This window comes from Olea europaea, chromosome 1 (genome assembly GCF_002742605.1).
Source record: "Olea europaea var. sylvestris chromosome 1, O_europaea_v1, whole genome shotgun sequence".
Taxonomy (NCBI): Eukaryota; Viridiplantae; Streptophyta; class Magnoliopsida; order Lamiales; family Oleaceae; genus Olea; species Olea europaea.
In genome coordinates this window covers 26,870,360-26,889,895 of record NC_036237.1, presented here as the reverse complement: position 1 = coordinate 26,889,895, position 19,536 = coordinate 26,870,360, and the positions used below count along the sequence as shown (strand labels likewise).

At 34.0% G+C, this 19,536-nt stretch overlaps 1 protein-coding gene across 5 annotated transcripts in view; it reads right to left on the bottom strand.

Annotated features, from left to right (window-relative positions):
* Positions 1-19,536, bottom strand: part of LOC111399153 (probable manganese-transporting ATPase PDR2) — a 29,265-nt gene that overhangs the window by 2,239 nt on the left and 7,490 nt on the right. For 4 of the 5 annotated variants that reach the window (XM_023026403.1, XM_023026429.1, XM_023026421.1 and 1 more), the window contains 9 exons: positions 19,402-19,527; positions 10,189-10,268; positions 9,568-9,676; positions 6,971-7,099; positions 5,836-5,901; positions 5,638-5,709; positions 1,414-1,565; positions 1,036-1,147; positions 838-954 (listed from right to left, as the gene is read on the bottom strand). In XM_023026403.1, coding sequence (XP_022882171.1) covers positions 838-954; positions 1,036-1,147; positions 1,414-1,565; positions 5,638-5,709; positions 5,836-5,901; positions 6,971-7,099; positions 9,568-9,676; positions 10,189-10,268; positions 19,402-19,527 — 963 coding nt within the window. Of the gene's footprint in view, positions 1-837; positions 955-1,035; positions 1,148-1,413; positions 1,566-5,637; positions 5,710-5,835; positions 5,902-6,970; positions 7,100-9,567; positions 9,677-10,187; positions 10,269-19,401; positions 19,528-19,536 lie in introns of all 5 variants that reach the window. The other variant, XM_023026412.1, reaches the window with a different exon arrangement.

The following is a 19,536-nucleotide window of genomic DNA, read 5'->3' as shown; positions in this document are numbered from 1 at the left end:
TTAAATATTACTTTATTATATATATAGTTTGCAAAAAATTAGGAATGAAGTTGAGTTCTGTTCAAGTACAACTTAAAAGTAATGAACATTAAATGCATATTTTACAGAAAAAAAAAAAATATAGTTGTCAATTAAAAAGTTCATTATATTAATTATAACTATAAAACTTTACGTATTTTACTATTTTATATATTCAATGGGCCCTAAAAGATTATAAATAAAACTCTTATCCATTTAGCAGGATTATTAATTTAGTACATTGGCCCAAGTCCGAACTGGGATACTTTATAATTTAAGTGAGATTATTAATTTATCGAACATTTAGCCCATGGTTTGATTTTTTTTTTTTTTTTTTCAAAATCACTTTTCTTCAAACTCATTTGCAACCACACATTTTTCCAATAAATTAATTTTGCATGTGACCCATAATTTTTCCTACCTTTTAATCATTCTCCAAAAAATCACTATTCACAATATCACTTCCCCAAAAATCAAAATCAAACAAGAGCTTATTTATCAAGGTTTAACTGTAATAAGCTCATTTACTTGTGTAATCTTCAAAAAGTTCACGTTATTAGGCTAATAGAGAAGGCTTGAAGAGCAGCCTGAAAAAGTGACAGCAGACTCGCCAATCAAGCACGGCATGAGGCTGAGTACAGCAGACCAGGAGGTTACAATTCCTGTTTTCTACCATTTGTACAATGCATGCAAAACTTACCTAAGTTTCAGCAATTACAGGATATACAAGGACAAAAAATATTGATTAACTAAACCTTCAGGCAGAAAACTGTACTGTGAAACCAACATGTGAAACTACGACTTGTATTCATGTAATACCTGCTTCAAAGCTCCAACATCATTTGTTCCATCACCACACATCAGTGTTACCCTTCCCACCGATTTAAAAGTGGTCATGATGAGTTCCTTTTGCTCTGGAGCCACCCTAGCAAATACCTGAGAGAAAATATAAATGTTGTGAGAATGAGAAACCACGGAGTACTAAGTGTGTGAAGTTAATATAGTGAGAGTTGTAACCTTTACATATGGAATCACTTTTAGAATACCAGAAGTTTGCTGCAACATTTCAATGCAGTCACCTCCAATACAAAGATCATATGACTCTGATAGAGCTTCAACCTCATTTTCACTGTCAACAAAAATTAATATTTGAAACAGCTGAAGGGAAAGAAGCCAACAGGAAAAGATGACTTCCCAGTTTTAAGGCAGCAGAGGGAATGAGCAATCAGACAAACTTCTCTAAGCCAAAATCAGACTCGTGCAGATGATGCAAAAAATGAGGTAGAAGAAATTGCAAGGAGAAGCGTACAGAATAGAGCCAATAGATTGAAGAACATGATAAACAACACCAAAGCACACTCATGGTAGCATCTTCAAATAAAAAATGGCTTTTACCTGTACTTTATAATATCTGTCTCGTCAGGAGACAGCCACTGATATTCTTCACTGTTCTTTCCACTGCCGAGAATCAGTGCTGGTTTTGAAATAATATTAACTTGGCCCGCAACATGACAAGCTGTCAAAGCTTGATCTCCAGTAATCATGACCTGACAAATATTAACATCATCTACACCTGGATATAGCCATCTGACGAATGATGAATATCATGGGCAAAGTCAAAACAACAAATACTACAGAAGGATCCTAGACACCAAATTTTCTTATTTGCATTGTAAAAATTGTTATTGATGGTTAATAAATCACCACTCTCCTCTAATTGACAGCATTTAATTTAAGCTATGAAAGGAATGACAATTCCATGCCTAGTGTAGTGAGTTTTAATCATTCGGACTCTCCCGAGCTCGCTCAGGACACTCAAGTGAGATATACAGATTAAAAACAAGGAATTCAGCAGCATGAAAGACTCTACTGAGAAGACCGATCTTCGCACATAGACACAGCTCTCAGCATCTTCTGAGGTAAGTACATTGAATGGCCACCAAGGTCAGAATGAATGGGAAAAATCTCAACGACCACAGTTCATATTGGTTTTCTTACTGACTGATGCTAAACCTATTTTTAGTTTGCAGTCCAAATTTGGCATAACTGCATTAAAAGTATGAATGCTTACAATTTAAATTACCGGAATGATTTTCCATACATTTACTGCAACTCTGTATTGTACTCTAGGAAGTTCTGAAAATTGATTTCCTGCATTTAGCACAGTTGTAGCATCCCGAAAATTTTTAAAATAAAAATTTATTTATTCTATATATTATATTTATTATCTTGAAAGTGAGAGACTAAGGTGAAATATATTTTAAATCCTTATATCTTTTGGATCAAATATTTGGATTTTGATAGAGTGATGATAAGTATATCAATATTATACTCGTTGGATAACTAGTATTTAATTATGAATTTTAGGCTCGAGATAAAGTTGTTTTGGATAAAATCACGTTAAGTTAGATCCGATGCAAAGTAAAGAGGATTTAATAAAATTTTGGAAGAATAAAGAATATTAATTTAGTATTGGGCAGTCACGTGTGTATCTTTAGTTAGAGGAAAATTGATTTTTTCTATGTAGATAAAGACAAATCTGAAAATGATTCAGTTGGTTTCTGATTTTAATATGGCATTGATTTTTTCTATGTAGATAAAGACAAATCTGAAAATGATTCAGTTGGTTTCTGATTTTAATATGTCAGGCACGTGTAGGTGAGTAAGTTGGTTTTCTTTTACTTATTTATTTGTTTTGATTTTCAATGTGACAGGATGCTGCCAAGAATAGAATGATGATATGATACAATCTTTTACAAGATATACGTCACATGTAAATTAGATATATCAAATCAATTTTTGTTAAGACTTATCAACTACTCCTACACCTATAAATAGCTCACGGGTTCCCAAGCATTTCTACAGAAGATTTCAAAAAAGCTTCTATCCAAGAAAAACAAAATAGAAGGATTTCGAAGAAAACCGTTCCAGTTGGTTATTTTGGAACTAGAAAACAAGAAGCCAATTTTACAACCTTATAGTTACCAAGGCAAAGAGTTTGAGAAATGAATTTGGGCACGAAGTAATTATATTTCGTTCATTAATTCCTTTTACTTAGTGAGGTAAGGTATTTATTGTGCAAGTGTTTTTGTTTCCTTATACTTTTATATTCAATTAAATATGTATGAAATGCTAGTGGACCTTCGGATTTTTTTAATAAATATGAAATCCTACGGGATTATAAGAGGACCTAAAATGGGTCTGTCGTTTGGTCACCGATATACTCCATAAGATCAGAGTGGTATGAAATGTATAATTTTTATTGTTATATATTTGTATATGGAAACTGCATATATTTTATTGGGTGTTTTTGAATACTCACTCTTAATTCGGGACGATTGAAATTGTGGCGAATCGGTGTTGCGGATGGCCAATGAAATCTAAGGAAAATAAACAATTACTTTGTTGTTATGTCTCTAATTTTATTTGTTAGCTTTAAATGTTCAAAAGACCCACTTGTTTAATTAGTCATTTGATTATGTTTAGATTTTTAGAAACTTAGATATCGTGTTTTAAAACGATGTTTTGGTTGAAAATAAAGAATTTCTTTTATTTGTGTTGTTCCGCATTTATAAAAAGGAAAAAATTGAATTTTTTGTTACACCCCAGTGTTTATGAAAATTTAGGCATTACAGTATGGTATTAGAGTCCATTAAGTTCCAAAGAGCGACTCAATCCGATTAAGACTCAATAGATGAGCATACGAATTTCAAGATTGGTCTGCTCTAACGAGCCACCATCTTGCGAGAATATGTTAAGGGATATAATCCCACATCGAATAAAGATGAAAATATAGACCAACTTATACGATCTTAGGCTACTCCTTTTAATAAGATTGACATTTTAAGAAAGAATCCCAAAACTTAACATTATTTCACCTTCCTGTAAAAAAAAAAATTAAATAAAAAAAAAAACCGAAATTCTATTGGCAGTCCATACATATTTAATTGAATATAAAAGCATAAGGAAACAAAAACACTTGCACATAAAATATCTTATCTCGCTAACTAAAATGAATTAATGAACGAAATGTAATTGCTTCGTGCCCAAATTCTTTTCTCAAACTCTCTGCCTCGGTGACTATAAGGGTGTAAAATTGGCTTCTTGTTTTCTAGTTCCAAAATAACCAACTGGAACGATTTTCTTCGAAAACCTTCTATTTTGTATTTCTTAGATAGAAGCTTGTTTTGAAATTGTGTAAAAATGTTTTGAAACCCATGAGCTATTTATAGGTGTAGGAATAGTTGATAAGTCTTAACAAAAATTAATTTGATATATCTAATTTACATGTGACATAAATCTTATAAAAGATTGTATCATATCATTATTTTATTCAATCTAAACTAACATCCTTATCGAAAACGTGGCAGCATCCTATCACATTGAAAATCAAAACAAATAAATAAATAAAAGAAAATCACCTTACTCACCTACACCTATCTGACAATGCCATATTAAAATCAGAATCATTTTCAAATTTGTCTTTATCTACCTAAAAATTTCCTCTACTTGAAAATACACACTTGATTGCTCAATACTAAATTAATATTCTTTATTCTTCCAAGATTCTATTAAATCCTCTTTACTTTGCACGTGATTTTATCCAAAAACAATTTTTTCTCAAGCCTTAAATTCATAATTAAATACTAGCTATCCAACGAGCATAATATTGATATACTTATCATCACTCTATCAAAATCCAAATATTTAATCCAAAGGATATAAGGATTTAAAATATATTTCACCTTAGTCCCTCACTTTCAAAATAATAAATATAATATATAAAATAAATAAATTTTTATTTTAAAAATTTTCGGGATGTTACAAGAGTCCTTTGACTGAACCCATCCAGTTTAACTAATCTTATAATTTTTAGTAACACTTGTAGCCCAATATTGTGTGGAGTCGGGCAGATTGCCATTGCATTAGCAGAGCAAACACGGAAAGGTTATTTGTACATTGACTGTCCAGCTAGGATATCTTTCAGATCCCACCCGCACCACACACCGACAAACTTCACCAATGCTTCAGCAGGCCAAACAAGCACACCCTCGCTACTAGCGGATAAAACTGCTACACTGGATTCCCAGAATTTCAAACAATACTCGAAACTGAGTTAAGTTTGTTTGGTTTCAAGTGACAAAAGAGCAAGCCCAATTATTTCTGGTTTTATAACATTTACAATGGTGGTTTCAGTTTTATCAAATTGGTTCTCATTTTTGTTTGTTATCAAGACCCTGGAAAAAAAGAAAAAGAAAAAAGAAAAATCAAGCCAAATCAAACACTTGCTGAATTCATGCAGAGAAGGAAATGAACCCGATAGCAAATAATGGAAAGCCTCATATTTTAATGAATATGATCCTTGGCAAAAATTTGGAATATATAATAAAAAAACACGAGGGACACATTCTTTGTGTCTATTTTCTTTCTTAGCATTACCTTATTTTACTTGGAAGATGCTCTTATTTTCATACTTCCAACTGTAAAAAGTGCTTATTGTTTGTTTCTATTTCCTTTCTAGGATTTCCTTATTTTTCCTTAGACACTCAAGCAAACATACAGGAATACTGTGGATGATAGAAGCACATAAAAAATTACTTGAAAGAATATCAAACTCACCAAATCATGTGATGATCCTTTTAATTCAGATAGAATAGTTGCTGAATCTCCTCTGATTGGACAATTGAATACCTGAACCATGCATGAAGAGCATCACAAAGTGACAAAAGTATAACAAGAAAGAAGAGACCATATTAATGATATCTCCAACTTTTGGGCATTCTCCAAAAATTGCATTCTTTGAGTCGGATCTTTTACCGCAAAACCAGCAAAAGTAAGACCACTTTCCACCACATCTCTCTCTAAGCTTCTAGCTTCGCTAACCTTCAAACAGTTGACATAATTGGCATCAGCTTAAAGAGGCATAGATGAAACAATTACAGGGAAAAATGAAGCAACACAGCTAAGAAATCAATAAATAACACCTGCGTGACCCTACCACATATCAATGAATAGATAAAGAAATAATTTTGTACATATAGAGTTATAGATAAGAAACATGTTTACATAGGAATATGAAGAAAATACTGGTTATACGAATAATTAAGCATCCACATTTTTCAAGAGTGAAAAGTAAAAAATAAGAAAAAATTGTAGACCTCTGGATGCCATCCCATAGAATATTATACAATTGAGGCCATGCTCAATTACAAAGAAAGCAAGACTTGCAAATTATACAAACAAAAGACATCAGTAATAACAAAACTCATTGTACCGATAACTTTAAATCACGAAGATTTCTGAACAAGCTCACATGGATGTATACAAGATCTTTAAGTAGATAATATACAACAGTATTTTAATTGACTATTACAAAACATTACAGTAACCTTTAAATGGAAATGGGAAGAATGGTAAGAAGTCCAATTGTGCCCTTGTTGGGAAAACTATTGTCCCTCCCCTTAGATTATAATAAGAAGTTTTAAACATGTGATTAAAAATTTGCTACAAGTTAACTAATAAGAGATTCTCTTTCCACCCATTCTATAATCCCTCCCACCCAACTTCCCACTACACTTCCACTCCGCCTTTTCTTTCCACCTAACTTCCCTCATACCAAACATGCCCTAGGAGGATGAGTGACCATACAAAGGGTCTGTTCATAGTTGTGGTCATATAACATTTAAAAGGAACAGTACCACGAAGGATATTGTGGTTTACCAGTTCATCTATTGATGCAGTATTAATTGGTAGAAACAAGTCCCCGTGAAAAATGAAGAAACCAAAATAAATATAAGATACTGGTATAGAGTGTTCCCATAACCATTTCTTAGAGCAAATTGCTGTTATCTACATGTATGTTAGATTTAACATTAACAATGTCGATTTATTTATGACGTGGTAGAGGAAATGAACATTTTAAGGGCAAAGTGTTCCAACAGCTCCTACTTACTGTCATCTCAGGAAGAGACTTGTAGGCCAAAGCTAGGACACGAGAACCTTGACGTGTGTGTTTCTTGTAGATCTTCACATAGAATGCTGGCATATCAACAAGTCTTTCCTGAATAGTTTCTGGTGCACCCTAAAATTTCACAGGCAAAAAATATAATAATAAGATATCCATGAACTTCAGTAAAATCAAAGAAGAAAACAAAATAAAAATTATACCAATGAAATAAAAAATATTATTCTTGTCATCATCGTTCACATGTTTTTTCAGGGGCCAATAAAAAGTACACACAGTAGCCTATTCAGGAAACAGTAGTGAAAAATAAAAATCATTCCACCACATGAAAAGGAACCCGCAATAGCACTTGTTCAAAAATGACCATATCTGAGACCTTTAAAAAGAAACATAAACTATATATGCACACATGTCAATTATATACATATATCTAAGTCAGGAGTTAATTATGACAAATTCATGAAAAGAAAAGAAAAGAAAAATATGCATGCTAATATAGACTGGTAAACGTTTGGAATGTTCACTTGTACACTAAAAACAGTGAGAAGAAAGCAGTCAGATTCCACGTTTAACCTAGGCATACAACCCATTTTCATAGAAGCTGAATGGGGAGGCATACAAAATTGGTTCCACTATGATTGACTGTGGTAGACTTGTAAAATTAAACTCTGAATTTTGCATCAGACGTCCGAAATTCTGTCCCACTTCATCAAGACTACCAGTTTTATGGGACCAAATATTGGGCTATCAAAAGCCAACATATACATAAACCAAGTGTTGTTCAAAAGAGCATGCTAAGATGAACTCTTATCATATGATATTGTACTTAAGTGAACCTATCATTTAATGTCATACGGTTGCTTGCCATGTAGACTAGAGATTGAAATCAGTGATATTAAATAGTATTACTCTTTGTAGACCACATTACACAGTACAAGATTAAAAAAATAATAATAATAAATAAATAAATAAAAATAAAAAATCCTAAAACAGTGTTTGTGTCGATAATACCCTGACTATTTTTATCCTGCTAGTTTATCCCTCCATATCCATCCCGTATTAAATTTACTCATCGAAAGAGGTGGCCGGTGGGTTTAGACCATATTATTTGTTGCTAAACAGAGTGGTGATTAATAGGGAAAACCTTGTGAGTTTATTTATAAGTTAAAATATAAAATTTACTTACAAGTAAAAAACATTACCAATTAGTAAAAAAAAACCTTGTAAGACAAAAATTCATTTATATGTATAAAAAATTGCTTACAAGTAAAAAATACTACTAACGACTAAAAAATTCACTTATAAGTAAAAAATTGCTGATAAGTAAAAATGCTCCTTATACCTAAATAATTCTCTAATTAAAAAAAATTACTTGTAACTAAAAAACTAATTAATACGTAAAAAATCACTTAAGAAAAAACTCACTTATAAATATACAAAATCACTTACAGGCAAAAAAAATTCACTTATGTAGAAAAATTACTTACAAGTATAAAATTGACAAAACCAAGAAATTTATTTACTTATAGATAAAAAATTACAAATAGTAAAAAATTCACTTAAAATTTACCTTTAATAAAAAATTTACTTCTAAGTTAAAAAAAATTTCACTCATGCCAAAAAAATAAAAAATAAAAATCACTTGTATGTTTAAAAATTTCTTATAACTAAAAATATTGCCATAATTTTTTCCTATTTAATTACTTATATGGTTTCTATTACGGTAACACCAAACATCATATCAGAACAATACCCCTAATCTAACTTAATATTATCCACCCTAATCTTATCCCTCTTGATCCTATCTCCTCTAATCCTATACGGTCTACCAAACATAACTGTAGTGGCTATGGTGGCACATAAAGAAATTACAGACAGCCGGTCAAGATGGTTAGGGGACATAAAAAAAGAATGACACAAGCTCTTGTTAGGAAACTGGGATGGGCATAATGATAAACTTGGAGGAAGAGGTTGGCTAAACGTATACTGGATTGTTTACTGGAGTACAAAACAATTGGAGCCTTTACATTTAACTATGGATACACTTCTTGATAGAGCATAGTGAAAGAAGTATACTGTAGCCAACCGTTAATAAGTGTAAGATAAAGCTATCTTGAGTTAGTGTAATACTTTAAAATAGGTCTAAATAGGTCAAGACCTCCAACCCAGCGAAGGACATCTGTTTCTGATAGCTTTCACCCTTCAGAATTACTTTGGCAGTATTCTGCTTTAAAAGTGTGATTTAAATTGAAGCTCTCAATGTGATTTAAATTAAAGTTTCATGTAGTGTCTTTGTTTATAAGTTCCATTCAGAATTCAGTAGCATTATTACAGCCAGTAAAATTAATTATATACTAGTGAAAATTCACCATATGGAATCACAGATCAAATCATTCAAAACCAAAGTACCTAAATTGTATCTTGGAAAAAGTACATCATCTCAACAATTAGGAATACATTATTGAGGACATTAGTATTTAGAAGCCAAAATATTTAAAACATTTGGATACATCAAGGTTAAATTTGTGTTTTCTGCATCATCCCAAAATTATAATGCAATGAGAAATAAAATTGTAAGTTCAAACCTTCACAAAAGAAAAAAATTGCTCCTGAACACGAACGACAACTGCCATTCTTTTTAAGTGAGAAGCAAAGTGGTGTCTCGGCACAATCTGTACTGCATTGCCTCCTCCCCTGCATTTCGCACAGACTTTTAGCTGACAACAGACAAAGTAGATAAATATAAACTGGTAAATTTTCAAGATCAGAATCATACACACTGGAAAATAAAAAGCACATTAGGCATTTACGCAAACATAATTGGTATTACTGACTCCCCTGTACAGATTCCACAGTATTAGAGTTCATGTAGTGTGCACCTTAATTTCTCCTGACATCCCCTTCTCCCCGGAAGAAAAATATTATAATGCCATACAATAATTAATTTAACACTCCACATGCAGTATCATATGACTTTTGCATCAACAGCAAGCTTTAAAATAGAGCATTCTACATCAATTGTGCATATTTTAACAACTTCCAATTAATGAAAACCAGAAGTCAAAACCTTAAAACTTACAACTTTAACTATTTTTAACATTATTAATTCAAGTGGGCAAAAAAATATGATCAGGATCTTGAAAAGTAAAACAAAGCTCAAATCAACCTCATTTAAACATGGATTAAAAAAAAATGTTGCAGCATACTTCTTTGGCATGGACTTTTCATCTGATTTGTAGCTCCAGTCGATTCCTTTCAATGCAGCCTTCTCAAGAGGATCACCAACCTACATCCAGATGATGTAAAATATGAGAGTTTTGAGAAAGTCGCAGTACGCATTAATGTGAGGCTCCATTGTTTTTCATTTATCTTCAACTTTACTCATTAATATAGATTTGTGTTTCTTATCATATTGCATACCGATGTTTGGAGATACCCTGCACAGCCAGGGACCATTTTCTGCTGCCTGGATTTTTTAAAAGGGTTTGGGCAGCCTTTTATTTGTATTGGCAATGTGCTATTCTTCTGGTTAGAACTTCTTCTTGATACTTCAAATAATATTGTAGAGAAGTTAGGAGTTTGTTAGATAGGATTTATTTAAATTAAAATCAATTATAACATATTGATATAATCCATTATAACAAATCAACATTATTTGTTGGAATAGATCATCATAATCTGTTCAACAGATTTAGTGATAGAATTTAGAAGTTTAGTTTGATTAGAATTCTCTTTTCTTGTAATTCTTAGGCTATTTATTCTGTAATTTCTGCAGTCAATTATGAATAATAATACGGGAGATTTCTTATTCTTTCTTTTCAGAAACTTTCTTGGTATCAGAGCTTTGGTTCTGACCGAAGTTCTCAATGGTTAAAACGTCAATGACGGGAGGAATTAGAAGCTCAGCATCCTCAGGGGAAGCCGTTGAAAGTACCCCTATCTCATCCTCAAATATCGAACCAGATGTTTCAACTTCAACAGCCAATAATTCCTTACGGTTAAAAGCTAACAAATTAAATGGTAAAAATTACCTAAACTGGGCACAAACAGTAAACTGGCAATAGACGGAAAAGGGAAACTTGGTCACTTGACTTGTGAGGTAAAGAAACCAGCAGATAATGATCCATCCCAACCTCAAATCATGGAGATCCGAAAACTCCATGGTTACAGCTTGGCTTGATAACTACATGGAGCTTGCTATAGGAAAACCTTTCCTATTTATACCATCTGTAATGGAGTATTGGGAAGCAGTTTGTGACACATATTCTGATTTGGAAAATCCATCTCAGATTTTTTATCTCAAGACTCGGCTATGGCACTTAAAGCAAGGAGATCGAAGAGGTAACTGTATATTACAATGAAAAAGTAACATTGTGATAGGAATTAGGACAATGTTATGATGAAGAGTGGGAGACTGCCAGTAACAGTGTACGATATCGAAAAAGAGAGGAAGATGAACGAGCATATATGTTTCTTGGAGGCCTTAATCGAGAGCTAGATGAAGTGCGAGGTCAAATTCTAAGTCGAAAGCCTCTCCCAAACATACACAAAGTTTTCTCGGAAGTAAGAAAGAAACGAAAAAACGTCATGATGACCAAGTATAATGTAGTTGAAATTGAAAATTCAGCACTAGTTTCCACAAGCTTTGTATTTGATGGAGAAGGGACGAATTTGAAGCAAGCAGAAAAGCCCTGATGCGACCACTGCAAGGTCATGGCATACACGGGACACGTTGGAAATTGCATGAAAAGCCCCCAAACTTTTTTCTTGATAGGTAATCAGAGAATTTTATTCCTTAAAAGAGAGTACACGGGAGGTATACAATCACCTTAAGCATGAAAGGAACAACATGAAATTACGCAACCCTACAACAGGATTTTTAGCCACTGCATTAAACCAAGTATACAAAGTCAAGTAAAATAATTTTCTTATCTGCTTTATTGTCTTTGTTTGGTCTCCGAAACATCAATCGTTCCGTTCTCTCCATATGCACCATATAATGCATCCCGGGATAAGATTCCAGAGAAGTTTGCCATCCTCATCGCGAAGTTTTCTCCTCCATGCCCGCACCACGTCTTCTATACGCCTAGGTAGCACCCAATCCATTGATTGAGAAGCCAGAATACTGTTCCAAAGCCAACGTACACCATCACAATGAATGAATAAATGATCGATCGTCTCTCCATCCTTCTTGCACATATAGCACCACTCGGTTACATAAAATCCTTTTCGTCGAAGATTATTTACCGTTGACACCTGTCCCCTCATAACTGTCCACAATAGACATGCTACCCGTGGAGGCAATTTGCTTTGCCACATCATCTTCCAAGGTAATGAACTCTCCACAAATCCCAAAAGGGATTGAAAGTATGAGCGGACTGAAAAAATACCATCTCAAGCCAACCTCCACCTGCTCCAATCACTCTCTCCTAGCCGAATTTGTATCTCATGCAGAATGGTCAAAAACAACGAATAATCTTCCAATTTCCAATCCTGTAAACCCCTCCTGAAAGTAATATTCCAACTATAACTCCCATTATAAATGTCTAATACATCACCCACCATAGCAGCAGGCTCTAACGCAATGCGGTACAATGAAGGAAATCCCTCCTTTAACGGTTGATCGCTACACCAACTATCATCCCAAAATCTAATATCAGTGCCATTTCCCACCACAAAATTTAGTTTGTCTCTAAAATCACTCCATCCCCGTCGGATATACCTCCACAAACTCACCCCATAGGAGCCACGACCCTCAACCGTACACCAACCCCTCCTTCACACCATACTTTGCCCCAATGATTTCTCTCCAAAAGCTCTCCCTCTCCACTCCAAATCGCCACAACCACTTGCCCAATAAAGCCTTATTAAACAAAACAAGGCTCCTCACTCCAAACCCCCCATCCTCATAGGCAAACAAATAGTACCCTAATTAACCAAATGCATTTTCCTCTCCTCCCCTAACCCTGCCCACAAGAATTCTCTTTGAAATCTCTCTAATCTATTTGCCACTGCAACCGGAATAGGAAACAATGACAAAAAGTAAGTGGGGAGATTTAAGAGAATGGATTTAATAAGAGTAAGTCGGCCTCCCTTAGAAAGATACATACGCTTCCACCCCGCTAACATCCTCTCCATTCTTTCCATAATACCATTCCAGATATGTGTACTTTTAAACCGTGCCCCTAGCGGGAGGCCTAAATATAACATGGGCAATTGTGCAATCCTACATCCTAATATGCCAGCCAACTCCTCCACGTTAGTGACCTCCCCAACTGGAATAATCTCAGATTTCCCCAAATTAATTTTTAATCCAAACAGCGCTTCAAAACATAGGAGCAAACGACGCAAGTTCCTGGATTGTTCATCATCCGCATCACATAAGATCAACGTGTCATCTCCAAATAGCAAATGAGACACTTGCAATTGGCCAACCCTAAAGCCCCTTACCAAACCCTCTCTCACAACTCTTTCAAACATTCTACTGAAAGCCTCCATCACAATAACAAATCGCAATGGGGATAGTGGATCTCCTTGCCGCAATCTTCTACTACTTTGAAAATAACCCTCCGGCGTTTCGTTGACCATAACTGAGAACGAAACAGTAAAAATACAGAACTGAATCCATTTATACCACTTTTCCCCGAAGCCACACCTCCTAAGCATATACAAAAGGAACCCCCAGTTCATATGATCATATGCCTTTTCTGAATATCGACCTTACATAGCATCCCGAACTGGAAGAAGAAAAGCCCCCAAACTGGAAGAAGAAAGGAGATAGCCGAGCATTCCAAGTCTCAAACGATGATCAAAGTCAGCAATCTTCCTCAGAAAAGCTTCCATTCACAAAAGAACAATTAGACCCCCTATGCAAACTTTTTTAATCCTCTAATCTGACCGTAAATACCTCTCCCTCATGTTCCTTAGCAAAAAAAGGTAATGATCTCCCCGTTGCCCTAGTAAGTGTTAGTTCCAGTTCTAGTTACCCATGGATCATTGATTCGGGTGCAACTGACCATATGACATGATCTTCGAAATTGTTTGTTTCATGTAATCCATGTGCAAGGAACCAAAAAATAAAAATAGCAGATGGATCCCTTTCAGTTATAGTTAGAAAAGATTCAATCGTCATTTCACCATTTATCACTCTTCATGATGCCCTCCTCCATGTCCCTAACCTATCGTGTAATCTCGTCCATTAGTAAATTAACTCATGATATGAAATGTAAAGTTCAATTTTTTCAATCTTATTGTGAATTTCAGGAATCGAACTCGAGGAGGATGATTAGTAGTGCTAAACAAAAGGGAGGACTCTATTTCATTGAAGATGAATCTGACTCGAAAAGACAAGCACAAGGCACTTGTTTCAATTCTATTTCTGTTATTAGTGAAAATAAAATTATGTTATGGCATTTAAGGTTGGGACATCCTAGTTTTCATTATCTAAAGTAATTGTTTCCAAGTTTATTGATCAATAAAAATTCATCTTCGTTTCAATGTGAAATTTGTGAATTGCCTAAACATCATCCTACCTCTTTGCCTTCACTATTTTATAAACCCTTTGAACCTTTGTCTATGATTCATTTGGGGGACACCTTAGGCAGCTACTCTATCAGTAAAAGATGGTTTATTACATTTATTGATGATCACACAAGGATAACATGGGTCTATTTTTTGAGGGAAAAAGCTTTGAAAGATTTCCATAACATGGTAAAAACTCAATTTCAGGCAAGAATTAAAATTTTTCGAAGTGATGATGGCAATGAGTACTTTAACAAACTTCTACGAAAATATTTTGTTGAAAATGGTTTTGTACATCAAAGTTCATGCATAGATATCCCTCGACAAAATGGAGATACAAAAAGAAAGAATAGGCACATTCTTGAAATTGTTAGAGCTCTACTTTTTACAACAAAGGCACCAAAATACTTGTGGGGTGAAGCTATTCTTACAAGTTTACAGCAACCTTTTTGATTAATCAAATGCCTTTCCAAACTTCAATAAATGTTTTCAATACAAGCTTTCTCACATCACGACTAATAAGCAATATTCCATTAAAATTTTTTGGATGCATTGTCTTCGTCCATGTTCATAGCCACAATCGCAGTAAACTTTGACCCAAGAGCTAAAAAATGTCATTGCTGGCTACTCAACAACTCGAAAGGGATATAAGTGCTTTGATCCAACTACACGAAAATATTTTGTTACGATGGATATGACATTTTTTGAAACAAAATCTTTTTTTGAAGATGAACATCTTTAGAGGGAGAATAAGAGTGAAAATGAAGACTTTGGGAATATTTTATGAATAGAACACACTACTCTAGATTCCATTTCTACTTGAGGAAGCACAAGCACTAGCTTGACTAGTATAGAAACGAACCTGCACCAACTCAAACTAGTACAGCAACTGAGCCCACACCGGGTCAAGCTGTTGATTTAAATATATTAGATAATGAAAACAACAGAAATTCCTCTTCTATACCATTACATGATCATCTAGAAACAAAAATGTGTGTGAAACCAAGTGAAAATGAAATTGGGCTTCATGTCTACTCGAGAAGATAAATCCTCAAAAGGAAGGAACATACCAATACACAGCAACGCCATGAGTCCAAGTCGAGGGAAAATTCAAGTTAAAAGTCCTCAGGTAAAATTCTTCATATTCATTCTATTTCAAAGTCTACTGAGTCTTTAGAAATTCCTATTGCTCATAGAAAAGGAATTCGATCATCCATTAATCATCCCATATCTAAATTTGTGTCATATGAGAGATTATCCCCTTCTATTCATGCTTTCACATCACAATTTTCATGAATAGAAAATTCTAGAAATGTGTAGGATGCTTTAATTGTTCCAGAATGGAAAGAAGCAATTCTAGAGGAGATGAAGGCACTTGACAAGAATAAGACCTGGGATGTGGTTGGTCTGCCAATATGGAAGAAAATATTGGACTGTAAGTGGGTGCTTACGACTAAATACACTGCAGCTGGTACTTTAAACCAATGAAAAGTAAGATTGATAGCAATAGGGTTCACTCAAACCTATGGCATAGATTATTTAGAGACTTCTGCACCAGTAGCTAAGCTTAATACAGTAAGGGTGCTTTTCCCAATTGCCGTAAACTTAGAATGGCAACTACAACAACTGGACGTAAAAAATGCATTTCTAAATGGTGATCTAGAAGAGAAAGTCTATAAGGAGTCTCCATCACGATTCAATAAGAGTTTTGTTTCAAAGGTATGTAAGCTAAGAAAATCCTTGTATGGTCTTAAACAATCACTTAGAGCATGGTTCAAGAGATTCACTCAAACAGTTAAAAATCAAGGATATGCTCAAGGACGGACAGATCACACATTGTTTATGAAGTTCTCAGAGGGAAGAGTAGTTTTAATTGTGTATGTAGTTATCATCCTCACTGGAGATGATATGGTAGAAATAGATAGGCTTAAAAAGTGCTTAGCCTCTGAATTTGAGATCAAAGATCCGAGGTCACTGAAATACTTTCTTGGTAAGGAAGTTGCTTAATCCAAACAAGGAATTGTAGTTTCACAAAGGAAATATGTACTTGATCTCTTAAAAGAGACAAACATGAGTGGTTGTAGCCCTATGATGTTCGGACTCGGGTACGAGTATCGGACACAAGTACATATCTAGGAATCGGACACTTCTCATTTTAAAAATTAAGATATGGGGATACGGTAAAAAAGAATCTGAATTTTGGACACGGGTACGAGGATACGTCTTAAAAAATATTTAAAAAAAAATGACGGATCAGTTATTTTATTTTATTGTAATATAAATATTTCTTGTTTTGTAATTAATAATACTGAATTTGTGATGTTTTAATTATTATATAAAAAGTTGACATGAATAGAAATTAAAAAAAATATAAAAAATATAGTATATTAAGGAACTTAATAATAAGTATTGGACAATCATTTTGAATAAAATCAGTTTAAATTTTTATTTACTTGTACACAAATTAACTGATATTAGCCGTCAAATAATGAACTCGTGATTTAGTTTGTTTATCAACTCTTTCAATAAAATTAATTTAAACAATTGGATTATAATTCGAAATCAATTTAAATTTACAGCCAAAATAATTTCTTCTAAAATAATTAAAGAAAAAAAATTCAATTTCATTGTCTTATATATTATTCAAAAATAATTATAGAAATAAATTTAAATTTAATACCTAATAAAAGATATAGCGCTAAATTCTTTTAATTGCAAAATAAAAAGTTCACACAGATGAAATTTAAGAAATAAAAAAATTAAAACAAAAAAAAACCTCAAATAAAATAGATCTCACGGACAATTTAATGATTTATTCTAATAAAATAATTACAACTGATTAAGTCTATGCATTGGTCTTTAAAGAGTCCATAATTTGGTCTAGCCCAATATAATCAATTAGGGCAGTCCGTAGTCAGCACCTCCTTGTCTTCCCCAGCCCTCGTCTTCTCCAGCCTTCTCTCTGCAGAGCCAGAAGTAGAAATCCAGAAGCAAGACTCCACCTTTTGCCTTCTTCTCCCTTTTGTTGCCGTGTTCAAGTGCAAAATCAAAGATCTAATCCATATCCCGTGTCGGTATCCGTGTCATGTCGTGTCGACACGGATACTTCACCAAAAATGGGGAGTCCGAGCATCATAGTTGTAGACCTTTTGAGACCAATGGAGCCAAATTTGAAACTTGGATATAGTGAAATGAAGGTTCCAGTTGATAAAATAAGATACCAGAAACTAGTTGGCAAGCTAATTTACCTATCTCATACCTGGCCAGACATAGCCTTCACAGTTAGTGTAGTAAGCCAATTTATGCATTCACCATATGAAGAGCATCTTGACGCCGTCCACAAGATCTTAAGATATCTAAAGAGTACTCCAAGCCAAGGATTATTCTTTAAGAAAAGTAAGTAGGTGGAATTGAAGTTTATACAGATGCTGATTGACAGAATCAATAATCGATAGACAATGAATCTCTGGATACTGCAAGTTTGTTTGGGATAATCTTGTTACTTGGAGCAAGAAACAAATTGTAGTGGCAAGAAGTAGTGCAGTAGCCGAATTTAGAGCAATGTCACATGGAATTTGGATGCTATGGTTGAAACATGTGCTGGAAGAGTTGAAAAGACCTATTGAACAACCTATGAAACTTTATTGTGATAATAAGATTGCAATCAGCATTGCACACAATCCAGTGTAGCATGACAGGACGAAATATGTGGAAATAGACAGGCACTTCATATAGTAGAAACTCCAGACATGAACCGTATGTTTGCCATTTATCCCAACTACACTACAAATAGCCGACATCCTAACAAAAGGACTCCAGAGACCAAGATTTGAACTTTTGATAAGCAAATTAGGCATGATTGATATCTATGCTCCAACTTTGGGGGTGTAGAGAAATTAGGAGTTCGTTAGATAGGATTTATTTAAATTAAAATCAATTATAACAGATTGATATAACCTGTTATAACATATCAACATTATCAGTTGGAATAGATCATCATAATCTGTTCAACAGATTTAGTGATAGAATTTAGAAGTTTAGTTTGATTAGAATTCTTTTTTCTTGTAACTCTTAGGCTATTTATGCTGTACTTTCTGCAGTCAATTATAAATAATAATACGGAAGATTTTTCTTTCTTTTCAGAAACTTTCAAATACAAATATTTTTTAATTCATTTTTAGGAAACTTTCTGTGCAGCCTCTATAACTATATGCAGCGAGCCGGAAGGGGCAGGCAAGCGGGGGAAGGGGAGCAGAGATGCTGGGTTGGACTTGAAGGAAGAGGGTGAATCTCAACTAAAAGCAGGATATTCTACATAAAATTAGTAAGCCGGGGGGGGGGGGGATATTTTTAATTTTTTCTCTCCAACTCGCTCCTCATTAAACAAATTCGTTAATAGTTATCTAGGAATCATTAGTGTAGAACAAGAAGGTTTGCTGTTTCAACTTCCTTGTTCCTTCCGCCCCAATATACACGAGAAGAACAAGTGATCAGATGAAGTGGTTATTTTCTATTCCTTGGAAGAAAATTTTGATTATTACTTCAGATTATCTGGAGCATTAGGATACCCAGGAAGGCCTGACACTGAACGAACTTGACTAGGAGAAATCAATATACATTAGAAGAACAATTGACCAGATAAAATTGGTGGTTATTTTCTCTTCCTTGAACGATATTTTGTTCAACTTTAGATTATCTGGCGCTTTAAGATAACCAGGAAAGAGGTCTGACACCGAAAAATGTAACGAGAAGAAATCAATGCAACAACACTGACGGAATGAGGCTGCTGACTGCATGAGAAAAAGAATGCAAAAAGTACTACTTCTACGCCGCAAAATAAATAAGAGCAAGGATTAGTTCATAAGCATTAACTTTTTTTTAATGATAAAAGTTCATACCAGCTTGTTGTCCACAAAAACCAGGGCATGACAAGAAGCAAGAATTTCCAAAGTACGCAAAGGCAATTTAGAGATATCTGTTTCTAGGTCCTCACTATCTGTCAACCCACCAACTCCAGAAAACTCCTGAATATC